The 24,279-nt window shown below is 43.7% G+C and overlaps 1 protein-coding gene across 1 annotated transcript in view; it reads right to left on the reverse strand.

Moving 5' to 3' along the window:
* AHNAK2 (AHNAK nucleoprotein 2) overlaps positions 1-24,279 on the reverse strand; it is a 119,201-nt gene that overhangs the window by 84,076 nt on the left and 10,846 nt on the right. The window contains exon 2 of the mRNA XM_054400668.1: positions 21,897-21,962. Within this exon, the coding sequence (XP_054256643.1) occupies positions 21,897-21,962 (66 nt within the window). The remainder of the gene's footprint in view (positions 1-21,896; positions 21,963-24,279) is intronic.

Here is a 24,279-nt window from a genome sequence, read left to right on the forward strand (position 1 = left end):
TCCTGTGCCACCAGAGGTAATGGCATTTCCTAAGAAATAACCTCTTTCTACTCTGTGTAAGGTGAGGGCATCTAGCATAGCATTCTGCCTTGCAGAGATACTGAGCATTCAGGCAGAGGCTCTGTAACTGTATATCTGAACAGAGCCCTCTCCAGCAGCCACTGAGGATCTACTGGCCACCTGGACTCTGCCCTTCTTTCATTTTTCACTTGCAATGGTCCTTTAAACACATTGGTTTCTTCACACTGGTTGTCAGTGGCTGACATTGCCGCAGGGATGTTACCATCCAGCACAGGGCATACGGGGTGTACCTGAAAACTCATCCCTCTGTAGGACCAGCACGCTTTTCAGATGGAGGAGACACCTACACCCACCTGGGATCCACCACACAAGACTCTTTCCTGAAGGCAGGTATAGACACACCACCTTTCACAGACCTCAGTAAAACAGCTTCTTTGCTTTCCAAATTAATTCCCATTCCTCCTTTTCAGTGATTATGCAGAGGCTGGACCTTTGCTCTAAGAAGTGGGGGAACCAGGTTTGGTGAGTGAAGGGATTCAAATCCATACTTGCTAACCAGTTAGTCCAGTGAGATCTAGTGGGATTTCTCATCTCTTGTGCTGAAAATGTATCTGCTGTGCAGCCGGGAATTTAGACTCTGATCAGACAGAGAGGGCACTACTGCCAATAGAGCTGTGACTTAGTGGTCAGGGTATATAGGGGGCTGCCAAACCTAGCTGTGCATTTTGTATTAAATATTTAGCAGACAAAATAAGGAAATATTTTTCTGGAGTGGAGTGCCCTTTCTGCCAGGTGAGTAGCTAAACCATCCAAGTCATCATTTTTCCCCTGCTGCAGATGCTCCGCAATACAAAGGAAAAACTGAAAGTTACAAGCAACTTGCAAAATATTTCACTGGGGAACAGCAGAATAACATTACCCAAACTCCGCTTTCTGGTGAGGTTATGGGATTTTTGTCTTGCCTTCAGCTTGCAGGCTTTTGAATAGTGCAAGACTACTCCAAGACAAATGCAGTGAAATCCTCTTTTTTTCTAAACTGCCCCACCCCTCTGAAAAAGGAAGGTAATAATGTGGCTGTTTTCCACTCTGCCAAAGGCACAAAGAGATCCCACAGCTTGACTTCACAAGTGGGCACATCCACCTGCAGCACAGGACAGTATTTAACAGTGACTGTAATTATCCAGAGGGATTGCTGAGAGTCTCCCATGGCTTCTCTACTGCATTAAGACCTTAAGTAAGGATTGTTATCTTTAGGAAGTCTAAAAGTTGCCTAGCATTTATCAGAGAGTAGGACTCATAGGTGTAACAACAAGGAGACAGAGGGCACAGAGCTGAGCACAACTCAGGGGACAAAAAGCTGCAGAAAATGAGGGAATAGAGGGATGAAGTTCAAGGAGGGAAGCATACAGCCAACAGGCAGGGTCAGGGACAGGATGTTTAGAAGGAATATTGCTTTGGAAAAATAACATGATTTGGCTTTTTTGTTTGTTTGTTTAAAAGAAAAATACAGTGTCCTCTGTGTAAGTCCATGCTGTCCAACTCTGCTCTGAACCTGGGTGTGTGACCACTCAGTGCTGTCTGGGAGCTTGTAGCAGTCTGTTGTAGATACTGTTTGCAGGAGATATACCTACCAGAAGAAGAACCCTGCCAGGAGCAAGGGTAGGAGATAAAGACCCATCAATAGTGAGGCATAGATGGGGTAAGGGTCGGACTATGGCTGCCCCGTACCTCAAAGCCACCTGTGCATCATGAACACACCTTCCCAGTGTGCACCCCTAGTGCTGGTTGTTTCATCTGTAATTCATTTTCCATGATTAACTTGACATGATGTAACCCCCATCCTTATGACTCAGCATGCCAGATATAAGCATCAAATGACTACAGAGTCATCTGATTTACAGGAGTCTCTCTTAGAACAGCTCGCTAATGGGCCAGCAAAGTATCTGTGAGCCAGGAGGGCAGATTGGAGCGTTTAAGCAGATTTTGGAAAGATTTTTCTAGTCAGGCCTGTGAAACCATTTACTTATGGCTGATAAGCAAAATCATCCTGCTTACTTTTTGTTTTTAACTTCCCTGTTTAATTTTGGATCAGGAAGCCAAGATGCACCAATCAAAGCCACCTAAGGAATGGTTTAGTAAGGATATTTAAAACCAAGCCAAAATAAAATTTGGCTGAGATCTAGGCACTGGAAGTGAAATTTTCCACCAACACAGTGTGAGAGCAAAGAAAGCTCTAGGACCTGCAGCGTCTGTGTCTCTGCTTACATGCCCTTTCGTGAGTCACTTGGTGGTCAGAAGATCCTACTGGGCATGAAGTATGTTGTTCTCACACAAGTTCTGTGTTTACTTTATTTCATAAGAAGAGCCAGACCCCCTAATGTTTTTCTTGAATTGCCCTACTGTGCTTCACAGCTCACCCTTAAAATTACTTGATATGCTCAGTGTCTTCAGTGGGTGGTTCAGGCTAAATGTCTTCTGAATTACTACAGCTAAAACTACTGCCATGGGAATATCCCAGGCACTAAGCTTGTGTTATCTGACTGCAAAGCATCTGTTTAACATCACCTGTCCTTAAATTAGGTTAATAAAGGAAATAGAGGCTCTTACATTCACAGATGTAATGCTACAGTTCTTGCCTAATCTGATCCCTGCTGTCACATACATTTCTCTTTTTGGGTGTGTGCAGGACTGCTTGTGCCCTGAAAAACAGCAGGGGATGGGGCTCTAGCTACTCCCACAGTGCTTGTACATATGGAAGACACGTTTCCAAAGCCCTTCACAAGGTACAATACAAACATCTTTGTCTAGCAGAGTAGTTCCTTATCCTCCAGGCTACAGGATACTTGGGATAAGGGCTTTCCAGGAGCAGAGATGGGCACCCAGGTCTCCCCACAGCTAGATGGGTGTAACTGCAGTCCCTTGCAGCCACAGAGGAAACAAAATAGTTTTAATCCAGATCTTTGGGCTCTACCCAGCCACACATTACTCTGGTTGTATCACAGCTGCACCCATGCAATGCTCCCTACCTGCTATTTATCAGCAGAATTATAGAATAGAATCATAGAATTGTTTTGGTTGGAAAAGACCTGTAAGGTCAAGGGCGACATGTGGCAGTCAGAGCCTTTGTCCATGTAAGATCATTGTTTGTATTAAAAAAAAAAAAAAAAAGAAAGAAAAATCCTGGAAATGCTGGGCCCAGTTCACATGACTTATTGCTTCAGGATCAGGTTTTCTGGAACTTTGTGAGATCCTCCAGTAACAAAGCAGCCTGGCGAAGGTAAGGCACTGTTATCATTATGTCTTCAGCCACCTATTTTCCCCACAGGGAGAAGTAATTCTAATGCAGTTTGTGTCTGGAGGCAGGATATTCTATACAAATGCCACTTATTGCTGTGGTGCTTTTCATCTGCAGAGGGGAAAAGTGATGTGAAAATGCCTGAAGGAGCAGAAATGTGGTAATATGAATCTCATTATATTGTGCCTAGAAGAACCTCATGCAGACAAGGACTTGATAAAAGAGAGTCAACGCTGAATAAAAATTCCCAATTAAAGCCCTATCAAAAGCAGCACTTACACAACTAGAGGCATTAGTTCTCACTGCTTTGACAGCAGCCTGTGCTAGTGTGTGCTTGCTTGGCTTTTTTGTAATCTGTCTGCATATCTCTTGTCTTCAAACAGTTAGATAGCCAAAAATGCTGGGTGTGGTGTTGGGTAATTGGACAGAGCTGGTACAAAGTCATTGCTCCAAGATAGGGCACTGGAAATTCCCTATTCTGAGATGAAGTGTTTTATACCCATGACCAGTAGGTTACCATCACTTTTAATGGAAACGTTCAGTTAGCCCTGAACCCAACAGAAACAGCACTCAGCAGCTCAGACCTGGTTTGTGTCAATCTGAGGGCAGAAGTCTCATTTTCAGTGCTGGGTTTGGAAAGCAGCCTACAAGTGAAGGGAGGGAATGTGCGTGCTGTTGTGGGGCTCAAAGTTTGGGGGAGGTGTGTTGGAAGGCCCCACTTGGTGCAGGTTGCCTGTGCCTCATGGGTTGGGGAACAGTCCTGATTTGCAACCAACATAACCCATGTACAAGAACAGGTTTTTGAAAACCATCCCCAGGTGAGCAAGAGATATTCATCCTGGATCTGGCAGCACTCCATTTATACCAGCTACTGCTGGCACTATCTGCTGGTTTTCCCACTTCTTGTACCACTCAAGCCAGTGGGGCATGTCCTCAGGCAGGCCCTTTTTGCCCTGGAATTTGCCTCTGCAGTGCTTTGAGCTGGGCTTCATATCTGTTTGCTTTGCTTTTTCCTTCCCATTACATTTTGAGGGGGTAAAGTACAAACACGTTTTGCAAAGCCATGCTCCATGCATGTAAACCTTCAAATCTTGTGAATCTTCCCACACCACCTCCCTGAGACCTGGAACTTGCTCTCACACTTCTTGTGTGCTGTGAGCATTTGAGGCAGCAGGTACACCTATGGTACTCCCGCAGCAATGCCCATCCATGTGGCAGGCCCTTGGTCACTCCCCACCTGCTGTAATCACTAATGCTGCAAAACCTTGCTGCAGCACAGTCCTCTTGTGGCATGCTGCGGTGGGAGGGAGGCTGTTGAGCAGCACCAGCACTCTCTCCCTGCTGTCAGCAGAGTCTTGTCAATGGTGAGGCTAACTGATAAATCAGGGCACTGCTGTTGGCAGCTGTGGAGCTGTGTTATGTGCATCTTGGCCACACACACAGAAACACAGGTTCGTGTGCACACACACATTCCTGCCAAGCAGGAGGCAGTGGTGAAGCTGTCAGTGAGCAGAAGGGTCCTGAGGGCTTTCAGAGAAGAACTGGGCTTTTAGGACCCCCCTTTCATTGAGCTTCTTCCTCCAAGCAGCAGCATGTTTCTGATTTTATAGAATCACAGAATGCATCAGGTTGGAAGGGACCTTCGAAGGTCATCTTGTACAACCTCCCTGCAGTGAGCAGGGCCATCTTTGACTAGATCAGGTTGCTCAGGGCTCCATCAAGTCTGACCTTGAATATCTCCAGGGATGAGGCCTCAACCACACCTCTGGGCAGCCTGTTGCAGTATTTCACTACCCTTGTTGTATAGAACTTCCTCCTCATATCCAACCTAAATATACCCTGCACCAGTTTAAAACCATTGCCCCTTGTCCTATTGCTACAAGCCCTTCTAAACAGTCCCTCCCTCAGCCTTCCTGTAGGTCCCTTTCAGATATTGAAATGCCACTATAAGGCCTCCCTGGAGCCTTCTCTTCTCCAGGCTGAACAATCCCAGCTTTCCCAGCCTGTCTTTGTTGCAGAGATGCTTTAGCCCTGTGAAAAGCCATGTCACACACTCTGACAGAATAATTTCTGATTTTACCCAGAGTAAAACAGATTCTCCTGCTGGGCCATTTATAATTGACCTGTCACAAGGTGCTGTATATCCTCATGTCAGAGTGAACATTGATGATTTATTGGCTATGCCTCTGTTAAGAAATTACTCATTTTCATTCAGAGGGAAAAAAGTTCTGTTTTTTCCCTCATTCTCTCAAATTTTACCACAGCATCATCAAAAATAAGGGACATATGAAAGTCATCCAGCCCTGGAGCAGAGCCAGAATAGAAAGTATCTAAAATCCTTTTGGATTCTACTTGGCTCCAGCATAAGGGCACAGTCACATATTCACAACCCAGCAGCATAACAATTGCTCTGTAGTAGGCAGTTTGCAGGATTTGTCCCACCTAGTGTTTCAGAAGCTCCAGGGCAGACCTCCTGTCCCTTTGTAGCACAAGAAGGTTTCATTTTAGTGTGAAACATATCACATATGGGAGTAAACATATCTCCCTTGATAGTACTCCTGATGAGGAGGTTTTCCCTAGAAATGAGTGTTGTGAGACAACACAAAACATCCACTTAAAGTACATGCAGAGTCACAGGCCAGTGGTCACAGGGTGCAGGAGCAGCAGGCACAGCTGGTGTTTGGCCAGTGGAGATTGCTGGATGAACAAATGTGGTACAAGAAGAATGCTTCCATCCCTTCCTCTCAGTCAGCCCAGTGGGACCATTCTCTTTTCAGTAATCAGTACATTGCATGGTTATACCACCAGCAAGATGCACCAAGCAAGTCTGTCAGGCCTCCAGCAGACCTGCTGAGAGTAGGCAGGTGGTGGTTTCCCCTGCAGGGGCCAGTATGGAGAGTTTGGTGCCCATGGTACCACTGCCTCTGATGCCAAAGCATATATCTACTTCTTCCCAGAGTAGGAGGAAGGAGTTTGAAGCAGGCAACTGTGATCCTAATCAGTTGTGTTTCATCACGTTTCCAGGCACATGTGTTTTGTATTTCTGAAACAGCTGGGTCAGAATCTGTGTGTTGCCAGCACTACTGCTCTGTGAATTCCTTTTTCAGATGCTTGTTTGTTTTGCCAGCGTCCTTAATGCATCCTTGATATGGGTGTACCATCATGCCAGTGAAAGAATTTTCAGTAAGAGCATCTAAATCTATATTAGTTTACAAGAAGAGTGAATGTTTTTCAACTGGTACTTGAAATGAAAATCTAATCATGATTTACAGTTCCACAGACCTCCTTTGCTAGCCCTGTATCTTTCTTCCTTCCCTGGAGGACCTGGGCTGTGAGTTGGTAATCCCCGTGCTTTGGGAGTGGTGCCAGCTCTGCTGCAGCACTGCCTGCTCCCAGCTACAGTTGGCAACTTGGGGGATATTAGTGGAGCATGTCTAGATGATGCATGTGTAGGTGATCCCAGGAATCTTCCCCTGGAGTTTGTCCAGGGACAAGTGCTTTCTGACCAGGGATTCACTCTTCTCTGAAGTTGTGTCTTGCAAGAAGTGGAGTCATGGGGAGGGTTATGTCATGTAGACACAGAACAAAGTTAAGGGGGGACAGTCGTTTGAGTCCGTTCACTCTTCAGTTCATCTGTGGAAACAAACAGTTCAGCCTCAAGTGCAAGGAGGCATTGATTGACCTCACTTCTGCAGTTTCAGGATCAAGAACATTTGTTCATCTTAATATCTACACAGAGTGCTCAGATCACACCAGCCGTTGTATTTAGTGCTGCCAATGTACTGCTGAGAGACAAAACCTTGCAACCTAAAGCACATTTAGCAAAGTACATAAATCTGAGGGGGGAAAAAAAAAACAAACCACCCTAAGAATATCATTTGTGTAGCTATGTACACAAAAGTTCAAGCCACTTCAATGAAGTATATACAAATAATTTGCAGTCTGTCTTGAGGCCTAGCTGTTCTCCTGTGACTTCTAAATAGAATATGATTAATGTTAAAAATAATCCAATAGATGAATTCTGTCTTTTGGATGGTTTTTACCAGGTCAGAGGCCATTACTGCAGTAATTGAATAATCCCACAGACCTTTGCTCCAAACCTTCACTATGGAAACTAAGCAATGAGAACTGGCTATTCTATTTTCCATCCAGACAGCATTTTAATGGGAAAAAAATATAAATAAATAAATAAATAAAGAGTCTGATGCAGTTAGAAGCTCCTCTAAAAGCAGATTATGGGGGAAAATAGATGCTCAGATGAGATGTAGAGTGGTGATTCACTTCAAAATGCTGTAAATGTTGAAGACTTTGATAATCACTTTGGCAGGAATGCAAAGACATATAAATGTGTTTTTTCCTCCCTTTTGTTCTCTACACTGAGAGACAAGGGGGAGGGCTGTTTTCTTTCCATGAGGCCAGTGAAAAGAACATATTTTAAAAGTTGAAATCAGTGTTGTTCTGAGAGTGTTCTGAGACCATCAGATGAAACACACTCTGCTGTTAGAAGTTTTGCATGACATATTTAGACAACAGTGAACATGGCTATATTTGTTAATTATAGGATAGAATCATCTAATGACTCTAGCTGAGATCACAACATAGTGTGCCAAGTGTTATATACACAGTGTGCATTGAGTTGTAAACACAGCCAGGGACACCTCAACTCTAAATAGACTTATAACTGATCACTGCTTATTTCACCTGGTTTTACATCCTTGCAAATCCACAGACTCAACTGAGAAGCTCTTGCCTTACCTCAACTTTGGATGGAGACAAATCATGGGCATATTTTGAATGATAGGCAAAGAAAAAGCAAGTTACTTGTCTAAAGTCACAGGAGTAATCTACAGAGAAGGTGGCATTGACTCCAGATAGTGTCTTAAATGCACAAGTCTTGTTTCTACAACTGGCTACTCATTTCAAAATGAGTAAGAGTTTGACAGAAATGCTTAGGTTTTGTTTGGTGGTGACTCTCCAATGCTTCCTCCACCCCCTTTTTGCTAGCATTCTGGTGGGTTTGCCTCTCCTGTGGTCTTTTCACACTCACCAAGGTTCTGTAGGTCTTGGTAGATCCAGGGAAAGCAATTGTAATCTGAAATGCAGACATGAGGCATGATCCAAACCTTTGAGCATGCAGGGCTGCCAGTGCAGCACTCACTGGGCTAGTAACCGAGCCAGCCAGACGCAGATGATGCTGCTAAAAGCATAATGGAATTTGGTTGCAGAATTTAAACTTTAGAAGTCCAGCAGCTGCTCCAGGTCCTCTGAGAGGCTAAGCAGTCATCATTTAAGATCATTTGAAGCACTGCAGATTCCTTTTTTTATGCATCTTCAATAACCTAAAAAAGCTGGGTCTGCTGAATAGGTACAGCTGCATTACAGGGAGAGAACCATTTAAGACCTGGCACAGTGAAGAGCAAATGTATGAAAGAGAAGCCTATCAGACTTTAATGAGGTTATATGGGGACTGAGTGGTCATCTCATTATTGAGTAAACCTTAATGCAATATGCACTGTAATCAAAGCAGCTTCCACCTTTATCTCACATGCTAAACCTTGATTTCTCCTAGTTCTTGCAAAACCTCTCTCCATTTTAAAGCTGCACCACGAGACCTGAAAGCATTAATTTTGACTAACCTAGAGGCAGCATGAAGTGCTTACTTGGAGTTGTAGAGAGGAATGAGAAACTCAGATCCAAAGTGATGTTTCCTACTGACTGAGTTTCAGTAAAATAACCAATGGATCAAAGCATCAACTGTTGTTACTCAGAGTCTCTTGTTGCAGTATGTCTCCTGCCTGCTCACACTAGGGAGAAAGTCCTTTTTGCCGCTTAAAAAATTCCTTCCTCATCCCAGAGACCCTTCAGATCTCCCAGGAGTCTTTGTGCCTTCTCCCCCATTGGTGTCTCTCCCACCTGAGTCATTATAAAACTCTCTAACAGCACCTGTTGCTGACAAAAGCAACTTGGAGCAAAAAAATCTGGAGGAACTCACTTGGGTTTAATGGCTGTGAAGATACCCACAGAGACAAAAGAAAGGAGAAAGCCTGTAGGTCCTAAGGGCAAACTCTCACAGAGTAAAACAGTCAGGAGCTGAGTTATGCCACACCGAACCCTCTGCCTGTGTTCCTGGGTGACTATTAAGTTGTTTTAAAAGCAAAACAAAGAACATTATCAGATAATTTCCTAGTGGTCCGGACTCTGACCAACAATTTGGGATTTTCCTTCAATTCCTAACTGTATCCCAAGTTCCCTGTATGACCTTCAGCAAATCCCTTAGACTAAACTTCCTTTCAAGTACCCAGATTCCTAATTCCCACTGAATTGGGTCAGTATGTGCTAAGGACCTCTGCAGTAGTCCAGCTCTGCCTCAGGGCCCAGCCTGTACAATCCTGCCATTCTCCTGATGACTTTCTTGCTTATTTAGATACAAAATCATCAAATCATAGATATCCTTTAAAGGACACCTAGTCCAACTCCCCTACAGTAAGCAGGTACATCTTTGACCAGATCAGGTTGCTCAGAGCCTGGATCAACCTGACTTTGAAAGTTTCCAGGGATGGGTCTTCTACTCCCTCTCTGGGCCACCTGTGCCAGTGTTTCACCACCCTCAGTGTAAAAAATGTCTTCCGTATACCTAGGCTAAATCCCTTCTCTTTTAGTTTGCAACTGTCACTCCTTGTCCTGTTGCAAAAGTTCCTGCTAAAAAGACTGTCCTCATCTTTCTTATAGTCCCCTTTAAGTACTGAAAAGCCACATCTGCTGGGACTGGGTGGCAGAGTCTGGTGCTCTAAGACATCTTTAAACACAATCCAGAAGTCGTAAATTACAGATGGTGACAAAACTTTCATGTCTAAGCAAGAAGTGCATGAAGCACCTTATCTTCTCACAGCGGCTAACCTAAATAAAGCCTTAGTTTTCCTCCAGATATTGAGCTAGAAGTGTGCATCAGGCATCATTTCCACAAAACAGTAATTTATCTAATCTTGTAGCCATAGAGCTGAGCCACGTTGATAGCTGTCTCAGAACAAAGAGATAAAAACATCAAGAGTTTCTTCTGAAGTAGGAGCAATGCTTCAGCTGCAACTGTGGAAACAATGTTAGCACCATCAAGACTTCAGGAGAACTGGAGTGATTTCACAGAATTGCTTGTGCACAAAATGAGAGGCTTTTGAAGGCAGGCAAACTGAGGGCATCTTTCTTAACATGCCAAGCATGTTACAAATAGCTCCTGAGAGTTGTGTTCAAGTCCAACTGAGCTCTCTCTGCTGCCCGCTGTTGGAGAAGGCTTCATGTGCACCATGAGTACTGCCTAGATCTGTTAGAACATTCAGCTGATGGGAAGTGCTCAGCCCTGGGGTCTAGGCGGTCCAAGCTACAGACTTCTCATGTCAAAGCAAGACCGCAGCATAGTCATCCTCATTGTGTTTACCATGCCCAATTTCTGCACAAATGCTAGGCACACAAGCTGGAGAAACATCTTGGTACAGTCTGGATAGGGAGGATGAAGAAGGCCCAGTGCTGAGGGGACATTTACATGGTGACTTTGGAAAGGAGCCTTACAATCTGTTGTGTGCTGATTGTGGTCCCATCCCTACCCTTCACAGGCTTGATGGGGAACTGGGGAGCCCAGAGAGCTAAAGAGAATTTGCCAACTTGAGGAGACTGATGGAGATGGGATTAGGTGAGTTTATGAGAGCAATGCAACAAAAGGTGTGTTGAACTCATTAGCAAAAGCTTGAATTTTGTTTCTTGTTTCTCTAATACAAAGCCACCACAGATAACTGCAAAGGGACCCCACAGTGGCATTTTTGCACCTTGCTCTAACTGAAATTACTGGGAATTGGGCATTAAGCAGCTAAATGCATTTCTGGCTCATAATGTGCGCAGTGCCCTATTAAGAAGACAAACTCATTAATGTCACAGAACCTCTGAAACAACTATGATTGATGTGTTGGTCAATCAGAAATGGAATTCACTCCATCTTCAGCTTGAGATCTGTGTCCTGAATCTGACATTGGTTGCATTATATTAATGTTTCTCTTTTTCTTTTTTGGAGATCATGCCTCCAGGGAATTCGAATCATATATAAATCAACTTGACTTATATTTCAGTTTTCTTTTTATTAAATTGAACAACTACTGGAAGTCAGAGTTTTAGGAGAGAGCTTTCAAATTAATGCAAGGCTTGAATTATTCTTGTACTGCAAAACAGTGGGATGGAGAAAAGTTCTCTGTGACTGGCAGCCAACAGCCACTTAAATTAAGGAAAAATCAGCTCCTTTGCCAGTTTCAAAAAAGTCAACATGTCTGTCCACATTATGAATTAAGGATGTCCAAAAATATGGACAAAAGTAGATCTGGATCTTCCCTTCTGATGCAGAGAACTGAACTCTGTTATTCTCACATTTATGTGTTTGTCAAAACAATGTTGAAAAGCATTCCTGCTTAAATAACTTCAATGCTCAATAGAATACTAACAATGCTGAAATTCCTTGGTACTTTTTTTTAATTTAGGCTTTTGTTTCTTGGCTTGCTTACACTAAAACTCCAGCCTTAAAGTTATGGTGGTTTTGCTCTATATTGAAAGAACTTGTGATCTTCTGGATTAATGGGAACTGTTGTGTATGTTGTCTCAAGTCATGAAAAAAAAAATAGCCATTATAATTTAATTATGATAGCTATACAAATTATATATAAGTATAATTTTATTATGATTTCATTATAATAGCCATTAGCAGCCCTGTAGGTAACATTTACTATGAGTAGGCTTCAAAGCATTTCACAAATGGAGTAAACATATAATTAGCACTGTTTTACAAATGGGCAAACTGAGTCAGGAGCTGTCTTGGCCAGAAAAAGGCAAAAGGTTGTCATCAAGCACTGCACCTCAGTCCTGAGTTCAGCTCCATGCACAGGCCCCAGGGTCAATTGGATGTTCTGGCATCTTTCTGACAGCATCAGCTAAGCTGTGAGTTTGAGAGCTGTAACTTCTTTTTCCAAACACTCTTCTCCCTGCTTCTACCCTACAAAGTCCTAGCCATTATCCAACACCAAAAAAAAAAAAAATCACAAACAAACAAACAAAACCCCCCACATTAGGCAATACATGCTAATTATTATTGTGGCAAACCCTTCAGCAGTCAAATAAGATACTGTCATGGACGGCTTACACACCTTTACTCACTTCTCTGGCTGTTAAAAAATACTTTAGAAGGGACCTTGTTTAGACCTCTTAAGGCTTCATTTCTCCAAACCAGTGTCCCACTTGCAAGCCCCTTGCTATAGGGCCGCCTCCTGTGACCCTTCCTGGCCATTTTGCTACGGCTGCTGCTTAGTCATACAGACAGACACCCCAAAAGCTCATAGTGGGTAAGTAGATCTGGATTGTTGGAGGAAATATGTGGGTGAGAAATTAATCTTTCCTTAATTTGTTCCCAGTAACTCTCTAGCTGTAATATAATTCTATACCAAGCATTAGACTTTAAGAAAGCAGAAATATGTAGCTAAACCACAACAATAACCAAAAAGTATAATAAAAGGTGTGTTTATAAAGAAAAATAGAAGTGATAATACTAAAGAAGTCTGAACATTGCATGACATTACTGCTGACTTGTTTTCACTGTAGCAATTACTGAACAATCTTAGCTTATTAAACACACAGAGATGCACACTCAAGCAGCCTATAAAGACCCTGTCAGCTTCCAGCTCTCACTTGCAGGCATCCCCGGGTTAACAGGCTCTGGGGAGCCTTTGGCCCAAGCACAATTTTATTGTTGTCCCAGGGACCAAGTGAACTGGACTAGTGCTGTCCCACTCCCATCATTGCTGTTAGATGCTGCTTTCATCCCACCTTAGCAGACTGAGTCTTAGCAAAAGGGAAGAGAAGAAATAATGCTGGGAACAGAAAGAACAAGCATAGGAGTGGTATTAGGAGCTGGTTTAGCTCTCCTTCAGGATTTTGCCAAAGCTTGTGAAAGAAGTGGTGTCGCTGATTTGCCCACTCTAAGTAAATCTGTAACAAGACCAGAGGCCCAGAATCTTTAAGGGAAAAGCCCAGGGCCACACAACTCCCATAGAAGTCAAGTAGCTAAATTCTCACACAGGATAAACCAGAAAGCACTGTTAAAAGCAATGAAGAGACCCTGTTTTCTAGCAGCTGGAGGGCTGGCTGGAAAGTGCATCCAGGGCTATGTCCTAAGGAACGGGTTGAGTTCCAGGAAACTGGATGAGGGGAGATATGGGCATCTCTGGGGTATGTGGGAAGGCTCAGAGGGCCATTGTGGACCCCTGTTTGCCTGGTGCTGGGAAAAAGGAAAGAAAAGAAAAGAGAGAGAGAGAAACAAAATTAACAGTTTTTCCTAAACTAAGTGCAACTGTCAGGGTCAGAACAGAAGGTCCTGCCCAGCTCTTTCGCAGCTCTCTGCTCTTCCTAAGATCATGTGGCAAATCTCCAGAGGAAGCCTCCACAAGTGTAAATGTCCTATCTCCCCTGGCTTTAGGTAGTGATGGTAATATTGCTGATTTCTGACAGCTGAAGCTCTTGTTTCTCTGAGCTCAGAATTGTTTGACCTGAGAATAAAACACCATCCCAAAGAGGAGTGTGCCTTGGTGAACTGTAAGGAGACAAGCAGCCTAACAGGTGAATGTTGTCTTGAAAAATCTGATTTTCTGCTGTACTTACATCACTTGCATTTCCTATTCTTCATCCATTCCTAAAGTCTAGGTTCTAGGATGTGTCTGTGCTACTGCTAGCTAATGGGAAGCCTGTGTATCTCATTCAGATGCTATTAATTCCAAGCAAATACACTTGTTAGCTTTCTCTACTTATCCTCCTCATGTTCTTACATAAAAATGACTGAAAAAAAAAAAGAAAAGCAGCAGCATTTCCTGGAACAGTCCTTGACGGCCTGTTTACCATCTTAAATTGATCACCCATCACAGACTCTCTGCCATAACCACTCAATATTTCAGGGCCAGGCAAAGAACTCGCATTAAGTAGAGAAGATTTGCATGATGTGTCTCCAAGACAGAGGAGCCTTTTCAAAGGTTAAATGCTGGGGTCGGCAGCACTCTCTGTCTTGGCTGGAGGCTGAAACACTGCAGGCAGGAGTGTAAGACAAGTGCTCTGCAGCAGCTCTCTTCAGGCACGGGGACTGCCTGCTGAGTAAGGGCTTTGGGAACTGGAAGCTGGAGGAAATGGGAGCAGTCCTGAATGATTAAAACAATTCATGTTTCTCCTTTTTTTTTTTTCTTCCCTATAGAACTTATCCAATCTGCATCAAAACCATGTTTCTTATTTTGGCTCAATGTGCTTTAAAACACACAAAAAACCAAACGGTCGTCTTTACTTTTTTCTTCCTATTAACCAAGTTCCATTACTGCCAGCTAGAAGGATTCAGGATGGAAAACAAGAGGAGAGACAGCCACACAAATCTTAAATGAGTGAAAAAAAAAGTGAATGATCTTGAAACACCAAGAAATGCTTCATTCTACAGAAAAAATAAAGTTGTGCTGAAAATACATCAATTGCCAGAGCTAACTCTTATTTCAAAAATTACTGCTCACTGACAGTGTTTCAGGTTCTCACCAAAATTTGCCACCCAGATTCCTATAACCCAGAAGGTCCCTGGTGGTGGGCTGCTTCAAAGTCAGGGAGATAGGATACGGGATATTTGGAAACACAAGATATTCCTTGCTTTGCACACCTGCAGTGTTACCCATGACTCCAGCCCCAGTCTGGACAGTGAACCCTTGGTAGTGGTGGTGGCTGAGCAGCAGGATGGCCTGGCTGAGGGTGCAAGTCCCAGGAAAAAAAGGTCTGCAAATGGGACCTCCAGCCAGAGGCAAAGATTCGTGGCTGATGGGGGTGTTGCCATCTTCAGCCACGCAGGGCAAAGAGAGCCCTGGGAATTGTACTGAATCAGTTTGGAGGCAGCATGTGATTGTTCACAGCATGGTATTTCATTAGAGACATTTACTTTCATTAAAACAGGTTGGTGAGCAGCAGGACTTTCCAATCAGTCCTTTTCTGGGCTTGTGAAGCCTTTTGTTTCCCTCAGCATTAATTATTCATGTCTAACTGTACCAGGAATGTTATAAAAACAAACCTTTGGAGGTGGTGACCTGCACTGAGTGACTTTGGAAGAGGAGATTCAGGGTGGTTTTGTGCAGTGACATGACAGTGAACCTAGTGGGCTGGTAGCATAATACAGCATGGCATGTACTGCACAGAGAGGAGCCCTGAGACATGTGCTGCCTCCGGCTAGGGCTGCACAACACACCTTCTCTGGGAGACCCTTCCCCTGGGTATAGCAGTGCTACAGCCCAGCTATACAGCTTCTGATCCTACAGCCTGCAAGGCCTGTGCTCATGCAAGGTCTCTGCACAGCGTCTGTCACACAGATGTGTCTGCTCCTGGCCACCAGCATCGTGCAAGGCTTGCAAAGCTGAGTGGGGCAGTGCCTGAGCTCCTGTGTTTCAGCTTTTCAGTAACACTATGGGAACTTAAGAACACGTACTTTGCAGGGAAACTTTGAGGTAAATCCATCAAAACTTGTAGTTCTTCTAATGACATTGTTTTCAGAGACAATTCAATGTAATATAAGACATTTCCCTTGCAGGGACAAGCTCCTGCAGCTGATCTTGTGTACCCTGGTCCTGAAACTGGTGTATTCCAGCTGTACAAGTAATATGAACATTTTTCTGTGGGGTTAACAGATGCCACCTGAAATCCCTACAGATCCATTGCTAAAGTTGAAGGGGCTATCCCTGCCTGAAGTGCCTTTCCATTTCAGTGCTTCCCTGTTGCTAATCTGTCCTTCACCCAGTAATCAAATCAACCTTTTTTCCAGAGCTCCCAGGTGAGCCCATGAACAGTCTAAATCTCTCTTACACCATGAATCAAGCACAGAACTGTCTGATCTAGCTCCTAATGGACTTAGCCTTTGTTTTGCCCATGATTTGGCATGGAACAGAGTTGGGCCACTCTAAGCATCAAACCAGTCACCCCAGCAGTGCTCCTTAATCATCACCCAACAAAGCAGATTAATGCCTCACTCTCCCTCATCCTCTCTGTGCTCCCCACAGTAATAGCTCCTGAGCAGCTGACTTCAGCACAATGCAGTGATCCAGGCGTAAGCAGCCACAGCAGGGTTTACTGGAAGACAGTCTCTCACAATTCATTATTTATAGCAGTGCTTTATGATTAAACCTGAAGCCATTAGAATGGTGAAAGTTCAGTCTGGGACAACGTCAGCTTACTCAGATGTACTTGGACATGGCCATGGCAGAAAAAAACACTGCACTGTCCATTGGATGTATAGGGAAAGGCAAAGCAAGTGAACAAGGTGATGGTGTAAGGCTGAATGGATTGATTCTGATCTTGTGGGAAGGCACCACAATTTGTGTGGGTAGTGCTGGGGCAGCTTGCTGGGGCCAGCTTGTCTGCACAGACCTGACCAGAGATGTGACAGCATCCTACTTCTCCCTGAAGAGGTGTATCAAGTTCCTCTCGTGCATCCACACCCTGGTGTCTCCCACAAATCTCAGTCCCAGCAGAGAGCTCTGCAACCTTCCATCTTTCCAACACTGCCAGATACATACAGAGGTGTGCCAAATCCTAATGTTTAATCCTGCTGCTGATGCACATACAGAGATGTCCTCATCACAAGTGGGTCTGAGGAACCTCCCTGTAAGATTGTCAGTCATAACTGGCAACTATGGCAAATATTTAGGCAGCACTATTCGTAATACCCAGAGCATCTAGAATGCATCTAAGTTATGGCCAATACAGCTCCTGAATGGTTTGGGTATAGCTGCAACTGGGAGGAGCCTAAGGGGAACCTATGCTGCTTTGAGAGAGGTTGCCAGAGTGCACCTGCTTGGTCATTACACTACCATCACTCTGTGCCACAATCTATGCTACAGTTTGGTCTGTGTGCTTGTGAGTGGGTCAGAAATCCTATTTGAATGCTCTTCAGCAGCCTGTGCTGTCTGTTCAGGGCCAGTTTGTTAAAGCTTTCCTCTCCTGGAGACCTCTTCTTCCCACAGCACCATCAACACAATTGTGCAGGTCATTGACTTTTCACAAGTGAAGAAAATACTCTTAGTGTGGACTGATTGAAGCTTTTCCATCCCATCCAGCACAGGGTCTCAGCTTTTCATAGACCAGGGCTTTCAGCCAACATTTGCTTTATTTATGTGAAAGCAATGAAGGTCCCAGAGGAGATTTATAAAATAAGCCTCTCCAAGCCTTCTTCATGCATGGCTGCTCTCAGCCTCAGTGAGTTGGAGGCATGAGGTGCCTTATCCCACAGTGCTGCCAGCGGGAGCTTCCTCCAGCAGTGAAATGGTAATGTCAGGACTGTTGGAGGAGCTGGGAGGTGTGTGGGAGTGCAAGAGGAGGCAAGAGGTACTACTGCTTTTCTCTCTGTCATGGTTTAAGCCGAGAAGGCAGCAAGCATACATGATGCTATGAAGAAAATTAACTCTACCTGAGCCAAACTCAGTACATCCTCTCTTTCTTCTCTCCACCATGTAATCTTGGCAAATGAGAAGAGTGGAAAGGAGGAATAAAGAAAAGGCCTTTTTTTAATCCCTGAGGGTACAAGGGCACACAGCTGTAGAGCAGAGTTATCTGACAACTCCCTGCCATACCCTCAGCCCTACCAGGACAGTTCATCTTCATTGGCTGCAATGGCTCCACACCAGTCTAGCAGGAACAACTTTTAAGCGTCCTTCAAAGATGTTTGCAATGATGGTCTCCAGAGCCATTCTTCTTCTGATATCCTGTGCTTTGACCCCTTCCTCACCCACGAGCTGACCCTGAACTGTTCCACGTACAGATGTGGGTTAAAGGCCAGAACCATCCAAACTCAGAAAGGAGAAAAACTATTTTCTGCACCAAATACAGAAGAGGGGTAAAAAATCAGTGCACAAACCCAACAACCCCTGCCTTGTTGGAAGCAGCTTGCCAGAGTAGTGAAATAAGGGATCTCTCTATGGCAAGCATAACACCAAGGAATCTTTCTCCAAAGCTAAAAAGTAGGAATTGTAAGTATGCTGTAGATTTCTCAGAGCCAGCTTCACAGCTCAAGCTGTGGAGTTGCAAATTTTTATTTCTGACACTTCTAGTTCATTCCAGAGTAGAAACTATTTCAGTCACCCTTGCTTTTGTAATGTATGCCTTAGTTTGTGGGCCTTAAATTTGCTCCAACATCATCAGGCACACGATCAGGGTTTATATGCCCAGTTCCCAGCACTGGGTAGAGTCTGTCCTTTGTTTTTTGGAAAATCAAAGAAATTCCTCTTCCTCTGCCCAGAGCCACATGCTAACAAATACATAGAAAGGCTCAGAAAAACTGAGATGGCTAGAGAGCAAAAAGTGCAGAAATCAATGCACTTCTGTGGAGAGTCTTACCATCTTACAGAAGAAACCACACTTCTAGGACACTTCTAGGTCCCCTTTCTGTCCCCAGGGACTCCCTTTGTCTATGTGTGAAGCAAAATAAGATGTTTTTATATGATTTTTTTTTTGCTAAAAGTCTCCAGCTGCCCCATCACTACAGTATCTGATCTCACTTAGTCCCCTCCAGGAAACCACAAGGGAAATCCCACCCTTGCCCAAGCACCCAGTCCATCATAAATGGGGTCATTAGGTACCAGAGGCATCTGTCCAGTGAGGATTTCATCAGTGACTTGCCAGCCCAGGTAAAAACCACCAGCAGGTGGTAGTTGTGGCATGGTGATGGCTCCTCAGAGACCAAGATGAAGCTCTGGGTTTGAGGATGTGCCACAGGTCAGTCTGTGGCTCTTCACACATTAAAGCCAACACTGTTTGGAGCAGAGGAGACCACAGACTCCTTCTGACCCCTTATTGGATATTCCCATATGGGGAATCCTCAAGCTAAAAGAAGAGGAGCTCGATGTTGGCATGGCTGATGAAACACATCACGGTTTATTTACACAACCATTTGCACAGTGATGAACTCCTGAAGCCCAGGTTTGCATTGGTGCAAATTAGGAGTAGCAACACTGTGGTCCAGGAAGGCAAACATATGATGAGTAACAGATTCCCTTGTTTTTTCTTATCTCACTGCTGTCACCTTGCTGCTGAAATGTAACCCAAATCCATCACTTCTGTAGGGTAAATTCCTTTACCAAACTTCAGGCCTGGAATCTGTCAGTCCTTGGCCATCAGGGTTAAGAGAGTATTTTATGCTACCTGACCTCTGACACTACTCTATGGACTCATCAACAGCTATCAGGCTTTATAACTTTCCAGCATTTTTGTGTTTTTATATTTGTGCTTTCCTCTGCTTGGCTGTAATATTAATAAGTGCCTCAGGAGAACATACACAGTGGGTAGAGAGGGCATTTTTTTCTGCTCTTCCATTGGATTTCTCTGGTATAACTTTGTCTTACACCAGTCCAATAGGGTCTGTCCCATGACTCATAGTCATTCCAAAATGCATTGTCAAACTGTTTTTAAAGAAGAGTGTTCCAGCTTGTTAACTGGCCATGAGATGTCAATAAACATGACAAGCATTTGCTTGTTCTGATAAACAAATCCTCACCCCATGTTGTATAATTAGCTAATTTTATATAACCCTAAACAATTTCTGGTGTTGTTTAAGGTTCATTCTGTTCTTTTAGCAAGCCTTCAAGCTGAATGATGCTCCAGTTGCAGCCCTAAGGGATGTGTGTTTTCAATAGCATTTCTATGCCTTAAACTTCCAAAATCTTGCAATTATATGACTCAAAGAAAAGCACAGTCGCTTTGGTCATAACTGGGCATCAATTATCTCCTTTGAATGCTGCTGAGCTGTAGTTCAGGCTAATTTGTCCAAGGATTCATTACTGAACAAAACAAAGTCAATATGCGTTTGTTTTAGCCAGGACACAGAGTTCTGTCCACAGTGTTCAGATGATTAACCTTCTTGAGTGCAATTTTGCTGTGATTAAACTTACTGAAGCAAAATGGAGTATGAGAGCTGGTGCATTTAGAACTAGATGAGGCATGTCTTCCTGTGTGTTTCAGCATCCTGAAGTGATATGATTGGGATATTTTTGGATATTTTTCCTCTTTTGATGGGGACTTTTACCTTTGGATTATGAAGTGACAGATCCACTTCATGAAGATCATTATTGTTTAAGGCATCTTTGCATGCTCCTCAGAAAGCACAAGTCCAAAAAGAGCAGCTTACTAGGTCTGACTCGGGGTCCAGTCAGAAAAATACCAGGTGGCCTCCACAAACAAGGGCACTGTTAGAGCCAAATAAATTCTCTGTTTATCTTGATTCTGCCTATAACGAGCACTGAAAGCAAGCTTGTATCCCGTGATGTAACAGCCTGATTTATCTGCCTCTGTCCACTTCCAAGCTTGCTGGCATACATGGGTGAAACCAGGCTATTCTGCCCTTGTGCTATCACAGGAAATAGGTATTGCATTTGAGGACGCTGATCTTGCTAGACTTCTGATACCAAGGGGATAAAATAGCAATAAGTGGGAAACACATGAGGAATGATTAACGGGGAGTAATAAAGAGGTGGTTGCAGTCACAAATGGTGTGGAGAAGGTGGCTGAGGAACCACAGAGCATTATTTGTTATACATGGGAACTGAAGGGTGCCCAGTGAAAAAAAGCAAGTAGTAGATTTATTTTAAAATAAACAAGGGGAAGTGCTTGTTCACACAATGCATAACTGAATCATGACTCACTGCTGCAGGATGTTGTCGAGGCCAAAAGCCTACACAGGTTTAGACAAACTCAGGGAAAAGAAATCCATTGAGAGCTATTAAACAGTTCAGATAGTTCAGATGCCACCTATAGCCGGGATGGCCTAAGCAGGGAGTAGGTATCTCAGTACTTGTGTTTTCTACTTCTTCACCTAGAAATCCACTTCTTGTCAGTGTCAGAGAGAAGACCTTGCTGCATGGACTTTCTGAGTTAACAGGCATTCATGTTTTGCAACCCAAGCTTATTTCTGAAACCAGTAGTGATTGCACTGATGACATACATATGAAAAGATTGCTTTGAGGTGTGTATGTGATATGTGTGAATGCCTCTTGTAGATAATAAATCAATGGCCAATTATATACCTGAGTGTGGGAGTAGCCATTGCTCATTTGCTTTGCTTCCAGGCTGTGTGATAGGTAATTGTGAGCAACATCACAACTGAGTGTGATTCACACACAGCAGTATTACTGTGAAGGTGAAGGGCATAGCACTCAGCCAAGGACCAGGGTCCAGCTAGTATTGCTGTTTGATGTTCTTCTGAGTGAAGGAAAGAAAATCTATGTTGGCACTTAAGTAATTATAATAGGCTACATAAATACAAGGCTGACATCTCACTATTGGGGAGTCATGGTCCGACAGCCCCAGCAGGAGGTGGTGTGAATAGCTGCACTTGTTCCTCACAGAACAATGAGCAGCCTGGATGTGACCTTGAAAGCTTCTGTTCTCCAGCTTGCAGAAACTCATATGGGTCCCTCACACCATACCTAATCCCTACTGTGACTCCCACCAGTCTGTGTCCCACCACTGACCTCAAAAATGTCTAAAGACTGAGCTGAGCACTCACCGGACCCTTACAAAAGTTTTGGAAAGCCTGCTTTTCCTCTAGCATCTCTGTCTTCTGGCTGGGCCTCTAAAACACAGAGAGATTAAAGTGATTAGATCTCATATTAGTAAGGAGGTTCTTGTTCCCATCCAGTGCTCAGCCTCCAGAAGATCACTGTAAATTTAATCTTTGTCTATTTAATCTACCTAATCAAATCCTTAAGTCCTTGTAAAGCTTTTAAGTCTGAAGATGTCTCTGCTTGCCTGGAATGGGGAGATTCACAACTGGGCTTGAGAAATGGTGAGACTTACAAAACTGCTGCAACCTCATCTAAGTGCATCGAGGTCCCCACTGCAAAGAATGAGTGTGTCACACCAGGGGATGGTGGCCATGTAAGTCCTAATAATATTATAACCCCAGAAGAGAGCAAGCCTCCAATACTGTGCAAAGCACAAGGGCATGGGCTTTTAAGCTGTGAAAAATATTTTCTTTCTAAATTTCAGATAAAAGGGTGAAGTAGAGAGACCCAAATGGCAAGGAACCCAGGGGCCAAGTTTCAGAAGATGAGCAAACACCATGGCAAAGTGGCTCCTCTCCCACAAAGGTAAGTCTTCACCATTGTAGTGGAGATCTATAGCAAAGCATTTTATCCTCTCTCTTTGCCTTGGCTCATTGGATGGAGATTATCTGAACCACCCAGTTCTAAAAACATTGAATTCAAGGTTTCTCCTGTGGTTTGCTCTTCCCTGTTCTTATGTGTAGAAAAAGGATATGCCCATGTTTGATCTGGCTTGTTTCTCCTGTCAGTTCTCTGAAAATATAGAAACCGGATCTGGTTCCCCTCTGAAACTCTGGAAAAGTCACTGGATCAGTTAGATGAAAACAGCTGTACAAATTAGCTATCAGCTGCTAAATGTTTAGCAGCCTGGGCAGTGCTAGTATCAATCAAGTTAACAGTTTGGTGGTTTGATCATTCTGTTATATTAATGAGAGAACTGAATTGCTCTGCTCATGAAGAAAACCACCAGAAGTCACAGTCTCACTACTTGGGTTACTTTTTTCCAAGGAGACCTCAATAACATTTTGTTTGCAAGTGCTGTATTATGGAATTATGGCTTGTCTCCCTGTGCTATCTGAGAAGGTGATTTGTTATGCACTGTTTTGGCGAGATGAAACAAATTTCAGGAAATTGAGCTTGGATGCATGGGAACTCTAGTTGACACTGGGTGGCACTGAATCCATACTGATTCCTTCAGCTTTTAGTTAAGGGACCTTTTTCTTCTTCTTCATTTTCCCTGCTTTAAACCGTATAGGATTAACTTTCCTTGGATGAGGGAGGGATGAGGTGCAGAAACTGCACTGGCTTCATGCTTTCTTCACCCTACCAGACATGACTCCTGGCAGGCATCGTGGCTTTTGCTGTCAGTAGTCCCCTTCTCCAGGCATTATGAAGTGCTCCACTGAGTCCTGACCTTTGCCTTTAAGTCAAGATAAGAAAATAATGAAAGAAAACCTATGTGTCAACAACGACAACAAAACAACCTGTATTTTCTTAGGTCATTCATGTATGAAAAAAAAGTACCCTGCTTTGTTAGTCCTGAACTGAAGGCCATGGCAGAAGACCTGGTTCTGGCAGAACCGAGCAGAAAGGCTGAGCCTGTCCTGCCATCAACACTGCTGCTGCCATAGTGTTTCAGATACTGACAACATGGCAGCAGAGCAGGGAAGATATCACTAGCAGCCAGCTCAGAGCTGAAGGCCATCAGAGGGGAGATGATGTGGGAGAACTGCTTCTGAGGTAAGTAGCATCCTTTGTAGTTTTATGTATTTTGCTACATAAGAAATCCTTCTAATGCACAAGTTCTATAACCTTCCTTTTTATATTCTTCCTACCAATAACTCCACAGAAAGCCTGTAAAAAAATATACACACTCACAGCTCCCAGCAGTTTTGTTTGAAGTGATCTTATTAAAAGTTAAATCCCTTATTTCACAAACAAAAAGAAGTTTAAGACAAATTATTTTAGCCATTTGGGAAACACATATGGGCTTTTGCCATTTTGTTGATCTGACAGCTGCAATGCTTGAAAAGACAGGACAGGGAGGCACAGGGCTCCTATCCCCCCCTGCAACTCGCTGCCTCCAGATCCTGCTCACTTCAACACACTGAGCACATAAAAACCACAGAAAACAACTTCAGTGACTGGAGTGTCATGTGCTGGGATATGAGAACTGTGCAAACCCTCCAAAGATGCCCTCTCTAGCCTCCAAATTTCATTGCATCCAGCTGCCCTGTGACAGCTCTGCACTGTGGGATGTGCACGACATGTTATCCTGTGAAGTCTTTATGTTTGTTTTCTTAAGCTCCAATAAGGTTCCTTTAGATTAGATTTATGTTGCTATCC

This window comes from Indicator indicator, chromosome 4 (genome assembly GCF_027791375.1).
Source record: "Indicator indicator isolate 239-I01 chromosome 4, UM_Iind_1.1, whole genome shotgun sequence".
NCBI lineage: Eukaryota > Metazoa > Chordata > Aves > Piciformes > Indicatoridae > Indicator > Indicator indicator.